Source organism: Notamacropus eugenii, chromosome 6 (assembly GCF_028372415.1).
Source record: "Notamacropus eugenii isolate mMacEug1 chromosome 6, mMacEug1.pri_v2, whole genome shotgun sequence".
In the NCBI taxonomy this organism is placed as follows: Eukaryota; Metazoa; Chordata; class Mammalia; order Diprotodontia; family Macropodidae; genus Notamacropus; species Notamacropus eugenii.
In genome coordinates this window covers 207,310,882-207,330,048 of record NC_092877.1, presented here as the reverse complement: position 1 = coordinate 207,330,048, position 19,167 = coordinate 207,310,882, and the positions used below count along the sequence as shown (strand labels likewise).

Genomic DNA, 19,167 nt, shown 5'->3' with positions numbered 1-19,167 from the left:
AATTGATATGTTAAACACTGATGATTTCAGTGTTAATGTCTTGTTTGTAAGAAGAGACCCTTCAGTTTGTCTGCATTTGAAATTTTGAATATTAAGGGACCTACTATGTATGGTATGAGGAAATAAAAATAAATAAAACATATTTCCTGACATTTAAAACTTTATTACATAATGGGGAAAATTAAATAAGTATGAAAATAACTTTAATATGGATCCAAATCTGACAAATTCCATAAAGAGAGGTACAACCATGCTGTAGGAGTGGCTATTCTATTGGTTGGAGAATTGAGGAAAGCTTTGTGGAACAGAGATTAACTTTTGATCTAAGCCTTAAAAGATCCCTGAGATCTTAATTGATATAAAGGACAATAAGTGCATTCAGGGGAAGAACCTTCTGAATGTAATTCTGTGGGTGGGGAAGTACTGAATGTGTTTGGGGAACTGTGAACAGTTTGATTGGAGTGTAAGAAAGTTGTCATAGAAGTCATTTGGGCAATATGTCAAATGACAGGACTCTGAGGGCCGGGTCTCTTTTATCACTTACTCATGGCAGTAGCACCTCCTCTCACTATAAAATGTCAGTGTTTAGAATACAGTGACATACATCGTCTCATTTGATCTTCAGGACAACTTTGTAAGTTATGTACTGCAGGATTTTACAGATGAGGAAATAGAATCAATGAGGTTGAATTTCTTGCCCATGGCTAGTAAGTATTGGAGGTGGGAGTTTGGAACCCAGGTGTCTTCTGACTGAGTGCTGTGCTCTTTGTAGTGTACCATGATTTGAAAAATTAACCTATTATTAATATGGATTGGGGAAAGATTAGAGTCATGGAAACCAGAAACAAGCTATTGGCCTTGTTTAGGGGGAAAGTAATGAAGGCCTAAACTTAGGTGGTGATAGTGGGGTTGGATTGTCTTGACATTTGGAGAGGTAGAAGCTACCGGCCCTAAGAACTGGTTGAATGTAAGAGCCAAGGAGGAGTTGAAGGTGACATAAGGAACAGGAAAGGCATGCAATGAGCTGGTTTTGAGGAGCAAGATCTATTGTGGACATGCTGGGGTTTGAGGTGATATTAGTACACTCAGGAGGAGGTGTCCTTTAGGGCTTTGGAAATGTGGAGTCAGAACCTTGAGAAAAGAAGACTGGGTTAGGGAGGGAAGTTACGTAGTGGCTGCTGTCTCCATTGTTGTCAAGCGTGACATGTTTGCACTGTCTTATCAGTGAGTGGAGATGGTTCTCTCCGTGTCTTCTGCCCTTGGGAGGTGGTTGTTGTTATTATTAGGAATGCTGTGTTCATTTCCGAGAGTCACATTTTAGAAAGAATTTTTGGCAAATTAATATGCTTCCAAAAGAAGATGAACAGGATGATGAAAAGACTTAAAGTCATGTTCTGTTAAGGTCTGTTCAAAGAACTGGGGATGTTTGTGAGAGAAGACGTGGGATGGGTGGGGTTGTTATTATTAACGTTTGTCTAGGTTTTTGAAGACTGGTCAAAGGAAGAAGCACAGCATCTGAACATTGGGAGGAGACTTTGTAGATTTTTGTTTTCAGTCAGGAAAAGAGATGACATAGGGAGATGTGATCAAGAGCTGCGTTCAAGTGTTTCCCAGTCCTGAATCAAGGAGTAGCCTGGTTTGGCTGGCTTTGGTTGGCCAGAGGAGGAGCAGATTCTAGCTCCGTGTGTAGGGTTGGTTTCTTAATAAATGGAGGAGGTGTGACAGTGAACAGAGTGCTAGAGCTGGGGGCAAGAGCATCTGGGTTTAAATCCCTTCTCATACACTTTTTCTACCATAAATATGGGGCTGTTCCTTGCATTTATTTCTTAGGCTTGTTGCAAGGCCCAGATGGGATCATATCTATCAGGTGCTCTGCAAAACGTTATATGGATATGGGCAGCTGTTAGGGTTAGAGCGAGGAGGTAGTGAGTTCCCTGTTCTTAGAGGTCTTTCAATAAAAACTTCATGAACCCTTGTAAACATGAGACTGTGCTGAAGAAGGAATGCCCATTCAGGAATTATTAGCTATTGTAGATGGACATGGAGGGTTCTTTCTAACTCCAGGACTGTTTGATTTTAAAAAGAGAAGACAAAGAAGGAATGGGCTATGAGAGAAACTAGAAGGTAGTTAAGGACCAAGATTTCAGGAAATACTAAGTAAAGAAATGGGAGGAAGAAGAGGAAATGGTAATAGTGGTCTGAGAGAGAGAGAAGAATGGAGTCTTGAGAGTGACCTCCTCTGCATTTTAATGTTTTCTTTTATATTTTCAGGGAAATGGTGAAAGTAACAAATTACGTTCTGTTTGAAACATTCGCGTTCAGCACTGTGGTCTATATGGAATGATTTTCTATTGCCATAGTGCTTTTTCTTTGCATATAACCTCTTGGGTTTCATTTCCTGATTGGACTTAATTTTTTCTTAGTATATGATTTAACCAAAACCACCCAAGTATTTTCACTTAATGGTCACTTGAGCTTCTGGTTCATTTGTTCCTATTAGGTAAGGTATTAAAACTGAGATCTCTACTCTGAAAGTATCTCATAGTCAGCATAGCATCCAAAAGGATAGATTATGAGGCCCTTTGAATGTTCCAGTTTGTGGATGACCTGCTGATTACATCAAGATGCCCCCCTGCTCCTTCTCTAAATTTTAGAACCTCCTAAGATGAAGGTCATACCCACCCAGAAGAGTATGGCCTAATTGTTCATGCAAGAAAATGCAAGTATTACAAGAATGCTTATTTTCCAGAGTGTGACATTCAGTTTGATAGTTGACCATTAGATCTCATGTGTTACTGTGGATACTGTGGGCAAACCCTGCAAATGAACTATTTGTTTGTGAGTCAGGCCCAAGAAGAGGAGAGTAGGACAAGAAAATAGAAAGTTCTAGAGCTTCTTTAGTGATCTGACTTCTCACAGAAATGAAAGCCCTTATTTTTAATATCAATATTCTGCTGTTGACATTGTATGGCTGCAAGTCATGAGCATTATAATCTCCAAAGAATTAAAATTATGTATCACTCTGAGCGAGGGAGGCTCATGGTGATTGTGGGCCAGCTGCAAAACCTAACAAATACAGAATTACCAAGAAGAAGTGTAATGAAGAATACCATCAAAGACATGTGTGAGCCAAGAAAGCAGATGGATTATTCATGTGTCAGGACCGAAGGATGACTGGCCGCTGTGCTTCTCTGGTATATTTGGCATGGGAGGACAAAGCTAGAACCCCTACGGTGAGCTGCGGAAGGGAGAGCTGTAGGAGTCACGTAGGCAGGCAGCCCCTTGAAGACATTAGATTCCATTTATCGGGTATGCTTTAGACGTGTGCTTGCTTATTATTGTTTCTAGGCTAAATAGATGATCCTGCACTTTTTCAAACCTTAGGACTTTGCAATTAGCTAATGTTTACAATGAAAGTTTTTCCCCCAGTCGTATGTTGGTGTAGTTGGGGTGGGTGAGGGGTAGAGCAATGGAGTGGGCTGTGACATTTTAAAATATATTAAAAAATTTTTTTGCATGGGCTTTTTTAAAAATTTAGATGATGTATTCATATTAGAAAACTCCCTAAATCCATATCACTCCTTTGAGTATTTGATTTTCAAAATGAATATTCTTCCCGAAGATTGTGAAGTTTTCTGAATGCTAAAGAGGTTACATGAATGAATCGTTGTGATCAGGAGATTTCTGATGTCTTCTCTAAAAAAGGTTAAGTTAAGCTTCCCATTCTGACTACAATACAAGAAATTTAGGTTCTGGTCCCAGCTCTGAGTCTCGTTAGTTGTGTGACCTTGGGTGGATTGCCTCACTTCTCTGGCCTTCCCCTTCTGCATATATGAAATAAGAAAAGTTGAACTGTATGGACTAACCTACCTGCCAGCTCTGACCTAGGACTTTTTAACCTCACAGTGATAAGAGTATGAAGAGTTCTTCTAGAGGAAGGTATTATATTTCTGGGTGAGGTCCAGATATATATAGTATCAAAAGTGAGTGACTAATATGGTGAGTCTATAAGTTGGTATATCTTATTTCAGCAAATTGCCTTCAAGAATTTGGTGCAGAGAAATCGCCAAGTAGAGCAGCAAGCCAGCCGACCACCACCTTCCAACTCTGTCATACACCTGCCTTTTATCATCGTGAACACCAGCAAGAAGACAGTCATCGACTGCAGTATTTCTAACGACAAGTAGGTTGTTCATGGAAAAGAGAAGTTTTCCATCCGCCCTTTTGCTTCAGCTGTGAGTTTCCAATCAAAAATGAAGAAATCCCATAGTTGGTTTTGTTAAAGCCAGAATAGCCACGCACCACCTCCTTTGGCTGATGTTAGTTAGGGATGGGTTAGGGAACACATCTGTGATTTCTCTGATGTGAGGATCTCATTGGTGGTGCACATAGTCAGCACCCTCTCTGTAGCTTGCCCAGGGTCACAGAACCTGGAAGTGTCAGCAGCAGCCAGAGGTGATCCCAGGCCTTCTTGGCTCCCAAACTGGCTGTATCGCTCTGCTTCTACTCGTTGTTAGTAAATACAATCTAATGATATCTTGTTTTTATTATTAAAGCATAAATTTTTTTTTTTGCCAGCAGGTTACTTATTTAAAAAAAAAATAACCTAAAAATTCTATAGGTGTTTGAAAATATGAGAAGAAGAATGGAATGGTGAACAGTGGGTAGGCTTCCAAATTGGAGGAACTGTGTTCGAGTCCAACTTCTTATATGTACTGACTTAGTCACCCTGGGCAAGTCACTTAACCAACTCTGTAAAATGATTACGAGTAAAGCATTTGCTCATCTCCATTGGTGTAGGGAGTTTTCCTCTCTGGGAGGCCTAGGACCCCTGTCCCAATATTAAGTGTTAAAGACATAATTCTGGTTTTGCGGGGAGGAGGGAGTATGTCATCAACGCTAAGGAAATGAGGATTATTATCAGCCTCTCAGTTCTCAGAGAGAGATTATACTGGAGAATCAGAGAAGTTGAACACGTAAGTTTTAGGGCTCTATGTTTCTACGTCTAGCTCCTAGGCAGCAGATTCTCTGCCTTGTGGATACCAGCCCATCTCTCTCATTGTTGGCTTTATTTTGCTTTCAAGAGCACTTGTCCACTCAGTCAGGCATGTGTAGTGTGTGTTCATCATTGAGATGTCTTCATCATCTTTTTGATGCTTAATAATGAAATTTTCCCTTTCAGATTTGAGTATCTATTTAATTTCGACAACACATTTGAAATCCACGATGACATAGAAGTATTAAAGCGAATGGGGATGGCTTGTGGGCTCGAATCTGGAAGCTGTTCTGCAGAAGACCTAAAGATGGCAAGAAGTTTGGTACCTAAAGCTCTGGAACCTTATGTGACAGGTCAGTGAAGCCACATTTAATTGCCATGATGCTGATCACATTTGGCAATGCAAAGGCATACTTTTAAAGTTATGACAGACTTCAAAGTTAGATGTCCCTTTTCTGGTGAAAGTATGTTATACCTTTCCTTTCTAAAGGATTCCAAATATAAAGCAACCAGGAATAATAATGAAATAGAAAGACTGAGCATAAAATCAGAAATTAGGGGATGTTGAGATTTATAAGTCATAGAGGGCTTAAATGCAGTGAGTAGGCGAGACAAGTTCAGTTCTCTTACTGGAGCATCCTTTCAATCCCATGTACCCAGTAAAAAGCTATGTGTTTCTCTGATAGCTGTTTGGTTGGGTATGTTAGCATATAGTAGCTTGAAAAGAGAGGGATTTGTGATCAGAATCTCTTTCTGCGAAGTTTGACATGTTGTCCTTGGAAGTGTGACTTGAATGTGTTCTGTTACAATGTGGATTGGAGAATCCTGGTAGAATCGTGGAGAATCTCTCTGCCCACCGCACAGATAATACCATTTAAAAGCCGCAAGTGTAGAAGACTCATCAGTGACATCAAGGAGATAAATAAAAGAAGAAGTTGCTTCTGAAGACCAGTTAGCCAACCTCAGGTTCTGGACCCTTTTCATGCCCTTCACCTTCTTGTCCCTCCCCAACTAATTCTGTGTCAGCATCTCACTGCAAATGCCAGTCCTTGGGAGGCTTTGAATCCTTTGAATTTGGACATCTCTGAGTGTGGAGAAGTTGGAAAGGAGATGGTCATGGAGGATTGTGGAGTTTAGGAGAAAATGGTGGAAACCAGAAACTCCATGCTGAAGAAAATTGGCGAGTACAGCATAGGAGTGGGGGAAGAAAGCAGTCAGTGGGAAGAGTCACCAGGGAGTAGAAGAGAGCACATGCTCTGGAGGTTTCCCACACGGATCCCTTCTAGAGGCATCTTGCGGGACCTTTTCTGTACCCTGTATCTCCCTCAACACCTTCACAACCAGCTCTTCTGATGAGAGGGATTTCATTTTCAGAAAGGATGATGGAAAGCAGAAGAGTAGGACGGGGAAAGGTAGAGAATGGATAGTGGCCATTCCATTTCCCTGCATCGATGTCCCAGCTGCCCCCCTGCACCCTCAGACAAGAACCAGACTTCATCCAGCCTGTGGAGACAGCTGCTTTGAAAGTATTGCTCTAGCTGCGAGTGAGGGCGCAAGAGCATCAGACCTTGTGAGGGGAGGTGATTAATGGCCAACATATTTTCAGCAAGAATACCATAAAAAAGTGAGCAGAATCATTGTTTAAGAGCTAATTGAGGGGAGAAATGAGTAAATGTTTGAAGAAAAGAGCCCTCTCAGTGAATGAGTACTTTGTGATAAGAAATAGAATCACAGTCATGGAGAAAGGTGAAAAAAGCTCAGGTTCTTCACGGCCCTGCTTAAGTAACAGTGAAGCAACTCCAGGAATGTCTAGAATGATTCAGAAGAGCCATTTGAAAAGAAAGTGTACATGTAAAAGCATTAGAGCCAGAAAAACAAAGTGACAAGTAGAACAAAGAAATGAAGCTTTGGAAGGAAAACAGTGATGGAGTAGAATTTGAAAAAGAAAAACAACCACACTGGAAACACGAGAGCTTAGCAAAATAAGAATACTGAACGTGAAAATAGGCTCTGTTTGACTTCAAAAAGAAAAAAAAAACGAGATGCTGAGAGGGACAAAGTAAAAAGAGTATTAATAGACAGATAATCTAAGGAGTAAAAGGCATAATAGGAAAAATCAGGAGGAGAAGAGGTAGAGGACATTAATTATTTTTTCATGAGAAAAAAATCCTATGCCCTAGAAAGACTCAGTATTATAGGGGATAAGATAATACAAAAACATTTCTCCCATATAGAGGAAGGAGAGTGAAGCAGGACCAAGATAATGACTGGGCAGCACTGAGAGGAGAGGAAGATTGGTTCTTCTTCTGCCTTTGGGGAGTGTCATTGAGGTGCAAAATACAGAGGAAAAAGGAGGATTTAGTATAGCCAGCAGAAGGGAAATGCTCTGGCATCACCACGGAGCAACCCCAAGGAGGTGGGAGGAAGGAAGCAGATCAGGGTCTTGCAGTGGACTCTGCTTTGAGGGGCCTGGACACTTGAGAATAAGGATGCTATGAGACTAAGTGCTGCATGTCAGCATCATTGGACATCCTGGAAGGGTTAAACAAAATAAAAATGAGGAGAAAGGACAAAGACAGGGTGACCCCTGCTTCCACCCCAACCCTGCTTAAGGAACGCACTTCCCCAAGAGTGTACGTGTCTACATTTGTACATCAAGTAATTAATGGAAACTTAACTCTAAATGTGAAAAGTTAACTTCTTCAATAACAAAGACATGGAAGAAAACAAAATCCAAACAATTTGTTGCCTAGAAGAAACATGATTAAAATACAGTTGCATAGAGAAAAAATACAGAGGTGGAACAAAATCTGTTATGCTTCAGGAAACTCTTTGAAAAGGGAGCCCCAATTCTGCTCTCAGATAAGACAGCAATAAAGGTTGATCAAGTCCAGGTAGATGTTGGGAAATGAACATTATTAAATGTGTATGCATACAGTTATAGCAGTTCAATTCTTAGAAAAGAAGTAAATTGTAAAAAGACAATGAAGACAACATTAATCATTTCGTATCCCCCTAAGAATGAGATAAATTGAACAGAATGATAAGGAAAATAGAGAAGTGAATGAATTGTTAAACTAGATTTGCCTGACTTATGATGACTTGTGAATGGATATGTTAAATACCATGTATATTTCTCAGTGTGTTCAAGGTAACTTTATAAAAATTGTAGGACATACTGGAATAATAAAGTAGAGATCTTACACAGCCCTGCTTTGGTGAAAAATGTCACCAGTCCTTAAATGATTTGCCAAAGAGGGAAACACTGAGGCAAATTTATTTATAATTGAACATTTTCAGACATTTAAAGAGTTGTTAATACCTATGCCACCAAAAGCATTCTCCAGAATGGATGTAGAAAGTACAGTACCAAATTTTTACAAAATACAAATTTACTGACGTGTCACCTACGTTATCCATTGTCTCTCGAACTCCCACTCTCAGCAGAGAGCCATCTCTTTGAACCAACATAATGAAAAAGTCTGTTACAATCAGTACTTCACACCTTTGAAGCCTTCCACCTCCCCCAATTTCTGCGAAGTAGCAAGGAGAGATTTCTTTTCATATAACTTCTGAGGGACTAAACTTGGTTATTGTAATCTTACACTTTCAACCACTTGTTGTTGCTTTCATTAACATTGTTGGACCTGGAGACAGAAATGGCAGCTGTGGTGTCAGTAGATACCCAGAGAGCAGAGCTATAAAGTCTTAGTAAAGAACATCAATGTAAAATTTTAAATGAAATCATGAGAAAATAATCCAGTATGTCCAAGCTATGTTCATACCAGGGATGTAAGGTTGTTTTGGCATCAGGAAAACATAATAGCATTCATCATTTAAACCATATATGTAAGAAAAACCGTACCATTGTTTTCATAGATACAGAAGAAGCTTTTGACAAAATACTGCACTTTTTTTTTCAAAAGACTAAAACAAATAGGCTCTTACATGACATGATTCTAGAAATGCTAGCTGTAGTAGCAAGAAAACAAAATCAAATATATGGGAAGGAAGCAGAACTATTTCTGTTTGCAGACACCATGATGATATGATTAGAAGATCGGAAAGAATCAGTCGAGAGATTGATAAGTGATTAATAGATCTAGCAAGGTGGTGAATAGAAAATCAGTCCACAAGAATTGTCAGCATTTCTATACAGTATGACAGAAAGAAGGAAGAAATGGTGATGGGAAATTTCATTGAAAATAAATGGGGTACCACATCGCACCTATAAGATTGGCAAACATGACAGAACAAGAAAATGATAAATGCTGGAGAGGATGTGGGAGAGTTGGAACACTAATTCATTGTTGGTGGAGCTGCGAGCGCATTCAACCATTCTGGAAAGCAATTTGGAACTATGCCCAAAGGGCTACAAAAATGTGCATTACTCTTTGACCCAGCAATAGCGCTACTAGGACTGTATCCCCAAGAGATCATAAAAATGGGAAAGGGTCCCACATGTACAAAAATATTTATAGCAGCACTCTTTGTAGTTGCCAAAAACTGGAAGTCAAGGGGATGTCCATCAACTGGGGAATGGCTGAATAAATTATGGTATATGAATGTAATGGAGTACTATTGTGCCATAAGAAATGATGAACAAGAAGACTTCAGAGAGGCCTGGAAGGACTTATATGACCTGATGCTGAGTGAAAGGAACAGAACCAGGAGAACTGCGTGCACAGCAACGACCACAGTGTGCGAGAGTTTTTTCTGGTAGACTTGGAATTTCGTAATAACGCAAGAACTTCTAAAAAAAAAAAAAAAATCCCAATGGTGGTTCTCTAAGGCAAAATGCCTTCCACACTCAGAGAAAGAAATATGGAAGTCATAAGAAATATGGAAGTCATTCGCAGAATGTAACAGATCATGTTTGTGTGTGTGTGTGTTTTTGTGTATCATGTTTTGATTTGTTATATGATTTCTTTCATTTATTTTAGTCCGACTACATAGCATGACTATAGTGAAAATACACTCAATAGGAAAGTATATGTAGAACCTATAGAATTGTATGCAGTTGTGGGGAGGGAGGGGGGTAGTGGGGGGTAGGTGTGGGGGGGATAAAATCTCAATTGCATGGCAGTGATTGTTAAACATTAAAAAATAATAAAAAATAAAAATAAATAAATAAATAAATAGAAAAGAAAAGAAAATAAATGGGGAATGCACCAAATATGTAGGAGTTAACCTATCAAGGCTCGCATCAGATTTATGTGAGTAAGACAGTGTTATGTAATGGAAAGAAGTTCAAGGGTGAGGAGACAGGTTCAGTTTTGCTTCAAATGCTTATTTCCTGTGAAACCTTGGAAAAATTACTTAAACTGCCTCAGGCCTCAATTTCTTCATTTGTGAAATGAGGGGATTGAATTAGTTAGCTTCTGAAGTTCCCCTCCTATTCTAAATCTAAGAACTGATGAGATTTAAAACATGCTACAGAAATAATGGGAGGCTTCTGTTAACGAAGATAGATTTCATTGCTTTTGCTTGGATTATGTCAGTATAATAAACATGGCTATTTCCTGGATTAGTTTGGAGATTTATTGCTATACCAGTCAGATTACTGAGGAGATAATTTTCTTGGAACTAGACAGAAATGCCAAAATTTATTTGAAAAAACAAAAGTTCTAGAATCTTGAGGAAAATAATGAAAAAAGTGCAAATGAAATGGGTATTGCGTTGCTGTACCTTCAATAATGTCATAAATCAGTAATAATCAACTCTATTTGCTACTGGTTTAAAAAAAGAAAAATAAATCAACAGAACAGATGAGATAAGCAAGAAAAAGAGACGAATGGAAACAGAGGTCTGAGAAACCTGAGAACTGAAATTATTGGGGGAAAGACAATTTGATAAGAACCGTTGTGAAAACTAAACTTGAGTTGGGCAGAAATTAGATTTATCCCATTGTCACAAACAAAAGAAGTGCTCCTGTGGAATTAGAAGAGTAAAGTGATTCAAGAATGATACTCCATATGATACAGGAAATGGTACTAAGTGGAATTTCCCAATTAATGATCAAACGATTTGAAAAATTTTCAAAAGGATTACCCTAAATGGCTGTTTGAAACTGTGTTCCAAATTATTAGTAGTAATAAATAACCAAGTAAGCAACTTTGAGTCTTTGGCTCTCACCCAGCAGATTGGCAAAGATGAGAACATTACTGAAAGGGTTTTTTGGGCTCAGGCACACTTAATCTACTGTTTGTGGACTTGCAGAATGAGCCAACCATTCTCTTAATGTGCACTCATGGAAATAAAATATCTAAACTGTCCCCACTGAGCAGTCCCACCACTAGGCATGTGTCCCAAGGATATCAAAGACAAAAACAGTGCTCAAGTACATATTTGGTATATATCCTAGAATGTCTCTAACAGCACTATTTGTGGTAGCAAACACTCGTAAACATTGAGTACGCCTCAGTTGGGGAGTGGCTGAAAATACTATGATAAATTAATATGAGAGATTCAAAGAAACATAAGGAGCTTTGTACAAATCTGTACAGGACAAAATAACAGAACCAGGAGTGACCATGACAATGTAAATGAACAGATTACCTGAAAGGATGAATTCAAATCAGTGAAAGGTCCCAAAGAGGAGATAATGGAGGTCAGGGCCTGTCAGGATGTAATAGTGTATACAGTGTCACTCAGTCTCCATGCGGAATGTTTTCGTTTCATTGTCACGTGGGAAGGTTTTAAATGAGAGGGAAGAATGGGAGATGACTGATATGAAGGCAAGCCATCAGTAAAACATTTTTTAAAAGACATCAACTGGCAAAAAAAAAATGAAGAATATGATATTAGAAAGGATTACTTTATTGCTTTACAATTGAGTAGAAGTTGACCAAACCATCCCAGAGAAAGCAAAATCTTTTTCCAAAAAGTCAGATAACTTTCAGTGCTCTTGTGCCTCTGACTTCTTGTCTTATTTATATTCCTCATGCTGCAGTTATTTCAAGCCTGTTTCCTTCTTCTGTTCTTTGTGGATATTAGGAGCCGTTGATCACCATCATTCATGTATTTGTTTACATGTATTAAGGCTATTGTTAAGCTTCTGCACCCTAGCCTTTTTTTGTGAATAACCTCAGTTTCCTTTGATTTTTCACATTTCTTGTTTGTTTTTTCTTAATTAAGGGACTTGTTTTCTTTCTGTTTTTCAGAAATGGCTCAGGGATCAATCAGCAGTGTATATGTCACATCATCATCAGGTTCAACTTCAAGTGGCACAAGGTTTTCTGCCAGGTGAAACCAGCTTATAGAATTCATACAAAAGAGCGTGCCTTTTTAAAAAACTGTACTTCACTTTGGGTTTTCAGCATGGCTGCATAATTGACATACTGGTTGGATGTATGTAGTTTGTCCAGCTGTGCTACACCAACAGATTAGATTTCTGCCTCTCTGTTTCTCATTCTGTTTAACTTTCTTTACTTCCATGACTTTCTTTTCCTAACAAGTTGCATTCTGTCATGTTGGACTCTTATTGAATTTAGCACTTTGCTTGTTGTGGTAATAATTATTCACATTCACATAGCATGTTATGGGTCACCATGATCAAAAAGTTCATCACCCAATGGTCGACCTATTGATGATAGACCATTCTTTACTTAGCTAGACTGGTCCTTGGAGAGTAGACTCCATCTGTTGCTGGGGCCATATCTGAAATATTTTAGTGTGAAAGAACCTGCCAAACCATATGCTTTGCTCATGTACCCTTCAAGAAATTGGAATTCTCTCCGTACCATGAGAAAGCACCTGAGAAGGACTTTGTGAAAGACATTCTTACTGTAAATGAAAACAGAAGAAAGAAGGAAATTCCACCTTAAATAGAAAGATGGCTTATCCATGTACAAAAAGGACTTGGAGAAATGGGTTCGATCATATATCCAAAGGCAGTAAGCAACGTTACCTTGTGGGGAATATCATGTAGTTCAGTAACAATAAGTATTTCCAAAAAAAGGTCACCACAGAAATATTTGCATGCATCCCTACTACGATCTGCTAAGAATGAAGAAGCAGAGAGATTCTTTAAAGAACTGAGTAAGGCCCTCATCATTAAATCAATTCTCTTATTTCAGCACAAAGACAGGAAAGGTGAGGATGAGGAAAAATAAATGGGAAAGCATAATATTTAGGAAGAAGGAATGAGAGAAGCTAAAGATAAAAATTAAACTGAAGCTTCATACCTTTATATCATGATCACTTTATTTGAGACAATAACTGGTTGATGTTAGACTTGGTGAACACCAATTAACATCACACACAAAAAAATCAAATAGATGTTTTAGCAGAAAAGAAGACTTGTTATTGATGTTGAAGTTGTATCCCTGACTGAAGGAAGAGTCAGACTGTTGACTTGGTATAGCTAACGTTGGGATGAGTAAAAATCAAGAAGAAGGATTAATAATGAGAAAAAGAGGTGCTGTTACCTGAGTCCTGGAGGTCAGAAATGGCTAAAATGACATCAGAAACAGATGGGAATAAATACTGAGCATAGTAATTTTACATAGGCATTTAACTGATGTAAATTTATCACAAGGACATCAAAATATCAAAAACTATGGAGCTATGTGCTTACTCCTGTTTATATAAATCTTGTGATTATCATCTGAATGTGATTCATTTGTATCTAGTTGTGTGGAGATGATGTATAGCCATCTATCATTAATTGAAAAATATTTGCGTTTGAAAGATAAATCTTGGCTTCAGAAGAGAGCTTGGCATTCCTGAAGCCTTGTGCAGTTTCACAAATGCAATCTAACCTGCTCTCTTTCCCCGTTTGATTCCGGATCCTGGCTTAGTGTCCGTCTGTGGATAGCTCCATGATAAAGAGTATTATTGATGTATCAGCTTAATGTACTACCTATTTATCTGAACATCACAGTGTGCCAGCTGTGATTGGTCATTCTTCAACTACCTTTATTTTCCTGTGTGGATTATTAGGCTGAACTATTTTGAGTGGCTGTGGACATCTCATTAAGGAGATTTTAATGCTTAATGTATCTAGCACAAGAATATCTACTACAGGAGTATCAGGTGGACTTCTCTGTGGGGAAAAATCTGTTTTCTGTTTGGATTCTATGTAGCACACATACTTCATGACAGTGGTGAACACCTTTACCGAGTATTTGTTTTATGGCTTCCTTGATAATCGTAGGATCATCAAACAGAGTTCTCTCTTTTTATAGATGTTAAGAGTCTGGTACAGTCTTAACATTTACATAAGATGTACCTTGTTAGAAGAAAGTCTAAAAACCCAATGTGGACTCTGAGAAGTGGGGAAAAATTGACAGCATCTAATTATCATCATTCCTTGAGATGCTTAATTTTTTAAAACAGTTGCCACAATAGGAAGACTAAAACAGCCCTGAAAACCACCGCAGCCTGTAAATGTATTTGATTTTCTGACTAAGCAGACAAACATGGCAGCCATAGGTAACACTAATTTTGAGTTTAAGACTATTTACAAAACATGCTGGGGGATGATTACTGAGGATAGTGGAACAAGCAACTAGAGTTATGTTTGAAAATCAGCTAGCCTAATCCAACCTAATAGAGTTTAAACTACAAAGCGTCATGACGCAGAATTGAGTGGATTTGCCATCCCTGATGGAATGATCTTTTCTCATTGGAATTAGTAAGACATGTGAAGTTAGAGCAGCTTGACCAGACCAAGTACAACACAGAAGAAACCTGTTTTTGGGCAGTGACACACTTTTGAAAGGATTCAGGCGTCAACTTTAAAACTGTCCCAAGGAGGGGGGGAAAAGGGAAAAAAGTAGCTAAGAAAATGTCATCAATTACTGACCCATAGACCTATTTTTTTTTTTATCTCCATGACCTATACATAAATGTAAGGTATCCTTGAGGATCCCTTATGAAGAGAGCCTGCAGACTTCTACAGTTTCCTTCAGCATCTACATCACTTAGTCACATAATTTCTGTATCACTAGAGTCACACAATTGACTGAAAAGTATGAAGAACGTGTCTCTGTATTTTTTTATTATTAAAAAATCATTTAATTTGGTTAATTGAAATGTAGCCTATAAAACTAAAACAAGCTATCCTTTATGCATACAGTATGATACAATTCCTTGATCCGTTTTGTACAGAGTGGTGCGGCTAAATTCAAGTCCTGGGCAAGTCACCTTTTCAGCCTTAGTTTCTTCATCCTAAAAATGAAATTGAAAATAATAACACCTAACTCATTGGGTCATTGTGATGTGTGTCAAACCTTAAAAAGGACTATTGGAATGTTGTCCCTTATAAATATTGAGATCAAGGAAAGCATGTCATGGAGGGTGTCCTGCATAAAGCTAGAATGAAAGAGGGCTCAGGTACACAGATACTGTGAGTGTGCTGCCTCTGACCACAGAGGGGAAGGAAAAAAATGAACAAAGAAAACCTACTGCCCCACTTACAGCGTGGCTGGATGGAAGCCTACTGCGCTGTTTGAGTCTTAAGTGGGGACTCTGCGTGGCTTAGGTGAAGAATTGAATAAAAGCAGACAGGCAGAATTCCCAAACGTCTGTGTGACCCACCAAGTCGTTTAGGTTTCCTTATTTTTTAAAAAACCCACCATTCTCGTGATGGATGTGGCTGTCAGTTGCGGAGCATCACTGGTAAATGCAGATCTTAGTTGGCTAAGGACATGAGACAAAGAAGCACATGATAATTTTACGCTCCAGTATTCTTGTATTGCCAACTATAACTTCTATGCAAGAAGTGGCTTCAAAACCATCATCAAGCAGATTATTGGAGATTGGCTGGCTCTGGAAGGGTGAGAGGTGATATCCACAAAGTACTAAAGACTAGAAGCTCTCCGTTGTATCAGGGAAATCCTCTACAGGGTATGTTTTTATAGAATCTGACAGAATGACAGGATGTTAATATGTTGCACTTTGTACCAGTGGAAGAGTTAACCTGCCTCGTGACACTGTGATTCGTCGCTGTGTCAAGCAAGCGTTAGCAATGATGAGAAGTCACTTTGATAGATCCTTAGCTGTTGTTTCTTATGTCATGCTTTGGACAGTGGGTTTATGGAAAAAGAAACACATTGTATGTCAAAAACTTGCTTTGAATGCTTGGTTTGGGTGCTAATGACTATCATCACTGCTAATTAAATTCACTAAGGATTTAGCATCTTCGGCAGTATGTGCAAAGTGCCATGCCCTTGGATTTGGGGGCCTGTGCTCATCTACAGCGATATTTCGTTCACAGACATCTTTGGGTAGCTTGCCACAATGCCTGGGGGTACCAAAGATGTCCCCGTATTTCTGATGAGCTGCTTTGAGCATGGCGCCTCATAAGTTCTTGGCCATTTTGGGCCCATGGATATCCTTGGGCCTGGTTTCCACCTGAACCAAGTAGGTTGGAATCTCAGAAATGTGCCAGAAACAGTCCCTTCTCAGGAGGTCTTAGGTGTGTAGCTCTCATGTAAACATAGAGTGCCCTCTCCTATTTTAGCCCAGTCATTGCATTCATCAAGAGAAGAGGTTCAGTAGTTAGAGTGTTAGAATTTAGTCAGGAAAATAGCCTCAGCCACATATGACCCTGAACCAAGTCATTTTAACAGGTTATTAGTGTTAATAACCAATAATGATAGTTATAGTTAATAACATTATTATTAGTTATTATCAGATTGTCTGATATGTGGATTCGCAGCAAATGCTGTTTTTGTTTTTAAGCCCGTCACACAAATTGCCCCATAGTTTGTGCCCCTCGTGGGAAGGTGTCATTTAGATGCCATTGCTGTTGTGATCACTCTGTAGCCTTGAATGAGCCCTGAATCTTTGGAGAGATCATTTCCTAACTTGTCACTGTCTTTTCCATAGGAATACTGTGAGAATAACTAGGCCATTGTAAGTGAAAGTTCCTGGAAGGTCAAAGATTCCATGTCAGTGGCAGTTGATCTGTGTGTTTACATCTCTGCGTCCAAACTTAAAAACTTAGCTATGAATGCATTGCCTACTGCCCTTCTTAAGGCATTTGAGTGGGTTTTAAAGAAAGCTCATCTTGGGAACTTCAGTGACAGTTGTTATTTTTCACCCTGCAGTGATTTTACCAATGGTACAGATGGAATGCTGGCAACGAGTTCCAATGGATCTCAGTACAGTGGCTCCAGAGTTGAAACTCCAGTATCTTATGTTGGGGAAGATGATGACGATGATGAGGACTTTAATGAAAATGACGACGAAGACTGATTTATTGGCGTGTAGACATGTCCCTCCCTTCAAATTCAGCTTCAGGAATAAATTGTTCTAGGGAAGAGAACTTTTTTTAAAAATGTGGATTTTTATTTTTATTTTTGATCCTACCCCTAAGGAAATATTGGTAAGCTATTGAATTTAGAGAGTGCGGCTCTGATAAGCAAGCAAGGATTGTTTTTCGTAGGATTTTTAAAATGTGGTGTGAATGTGTGTTTTTGATACCAGTGTGCTAATGCAGATCCTTTATTTACTTGGTAGGATTTTGTGTTTTGTTTTCTAATATTTTTTACTTGAAGGAATGTCCATTTTGCCCCATAACAATTCTCGCTGAATTTGTTGAAGAAATTGTACTTCATCCACATCAATGAAAATAAAAGGCTATCCTTTTGTGGAAAATGGTTCACTGAATGGCCATTTATTTGAAGAGTGTTTTGAGTGGTGCCACTAATTGATGGATGGATAGCAAGATGATGCGTTTTTATTTTGCTAAATCATGCAATGTCCAAAGAACCAAACAAAAAAAAAAGTTTTACTTTTTTAAACATTAAACTCCATAAATGTTATGAATTTATTTCCCTTAAATTATATTTACTGTTGTAATTCCATCAAGTTTATATAATTTTCCTCTATATGTTGGTATGTATGGATTAAAAAGGTTTAAAAAAAGTTTTTGTTTGGCAAAAGTTTACTGCCATGCTGGTGCAGCTATATAAAATATCTTGAAGGTTGGAATGATTTATTGCTTATGTAAAATGTGCCTGATTTCTTACAGGCAGACTTTGGAAACTTTTTATTATATAGTTGTTTACATACTTATAAGTCTATCACTTAAAGACATGTACAGAAACAAATGTTTGTATTTGTTTCGTAAGCATCTTCCTGTAATCTATTATAAAGTTGAAATTAAATATAGAAAATGTTTTAACAGTTTTTTAACTCAAAATTTGTCAATCATTTTTAATAGTTCATTTTTTTATTAAAAAGGCATTTCAGGCAGGTGGTGTAGTCTCTTTTTAAATTTATTCACAAAGCAAAATTAACTGCACAAATGCTGTCAGCTGCCTGTTCAAAGACAATAGTCTTTTTATTGAAACACAAATAAACTTTTCTGTAATATTTTATGGAATTTAAAGAGACTTTAATTGTTTGACTTGTTTAACTTGGCACTGTTAGTTTTTATTAATAAAACGCGCATGGGCATTTTAAACAAGCTCTGTGTTTTTCTAATTCAGGATTATTCGGTCTAGAATTTTTTTGGTCTGGCTTTGCTTTAAAAATTGAGTGAAATTTAATTGCCAGGACCTCAAAGATTTACCCTGGTGATAAACTGTGTGACGCCCTTAATTCCCAGCATTGCTGTATCTTGCATTTATGAGGGGTTTTATTTCTTGACCTCCCATGCTGATTATACTTGACTATAGAACTCACCTGTCTGGAGGTGGTGGGGTCAGAAGAACCAGTGTTCTCCTGGCTAATTTGTGGAAGATTGAAGGAGATAGATAATAATGTATGTAGCATAAAAGATGGCTTTATATTCTGGTAGACTGTAACTTTTGTGTGCCCTGATAATTGGGACCAATTTTCATCTCATGCTGGTAATAGGTAATTCAGAGTGACTTGCACATTGTATTTACTTACATGAATAACGCCATACATCTCAGTCTCTGTGCCACTAATTTGCTATATGTTCATTTTGAGTTTAGTAACATAACTGGATTTTTTTTTAAAGGTTTTTGACCATTAGAGAAGATGACCTTTTACTGAGGAGAAAGTGAAAATTATGGCTATTTACTTAATCTTGATATCTTTTAATAAATGTAATAGGTTAATGAAATTCAGAAGGAAAGAAAGTTTCAAAAATTGCCCATATAAATAAATGTACAGTCAACTTTTGATCACTCAAGATAAATATCTCATGTAAAAGCCTTATAAACTCATTTTATGGGAATGAACAGGGAAAT

At 38.2% G+C, this 19,167-nt stretch overlaps 1 protein-coding gene across 9 annotated transcripts in view; it reads left to right on the top strand.

The window, feature by feature from the left end:
* Positions 1 to 18,325, top strand: part of TFDP1 (transcription factor Dp-1) — a 131,331-nt gene extending 113,006 nt beyond the window's left edge. For all 9 annotated transcript variants that reach the window (XM_072621885.1, XM_072621879.1, XM_072621884.1 and 6 more), the window contains exons 9-12: positions 4,032 to 4,183; positions 5,183 to 5,349; positions 12,160 to 12,241; positions 17,053 to 18,325. In XM_072621885.1, coding sequence (XP_072477986.1) covers positions 4,032 to 4,183; positions 5,183 to 5,349; positions 12,160 to 12,241; positions 17,053 to 17,200 — 549 coding nt within the window. In that variant the 3' untranslated portion in view covers positions 17,201 to 18,325. The remainder of the gene's footprint in view (positions 1 to 4,031; positions 4,184 to 5,182; positions 5,350 to 12,159; positions 12,242 to 17,052) is intronic.
* Positions 18,326 to 19,167: the final 842 nt, after the last annotated feature.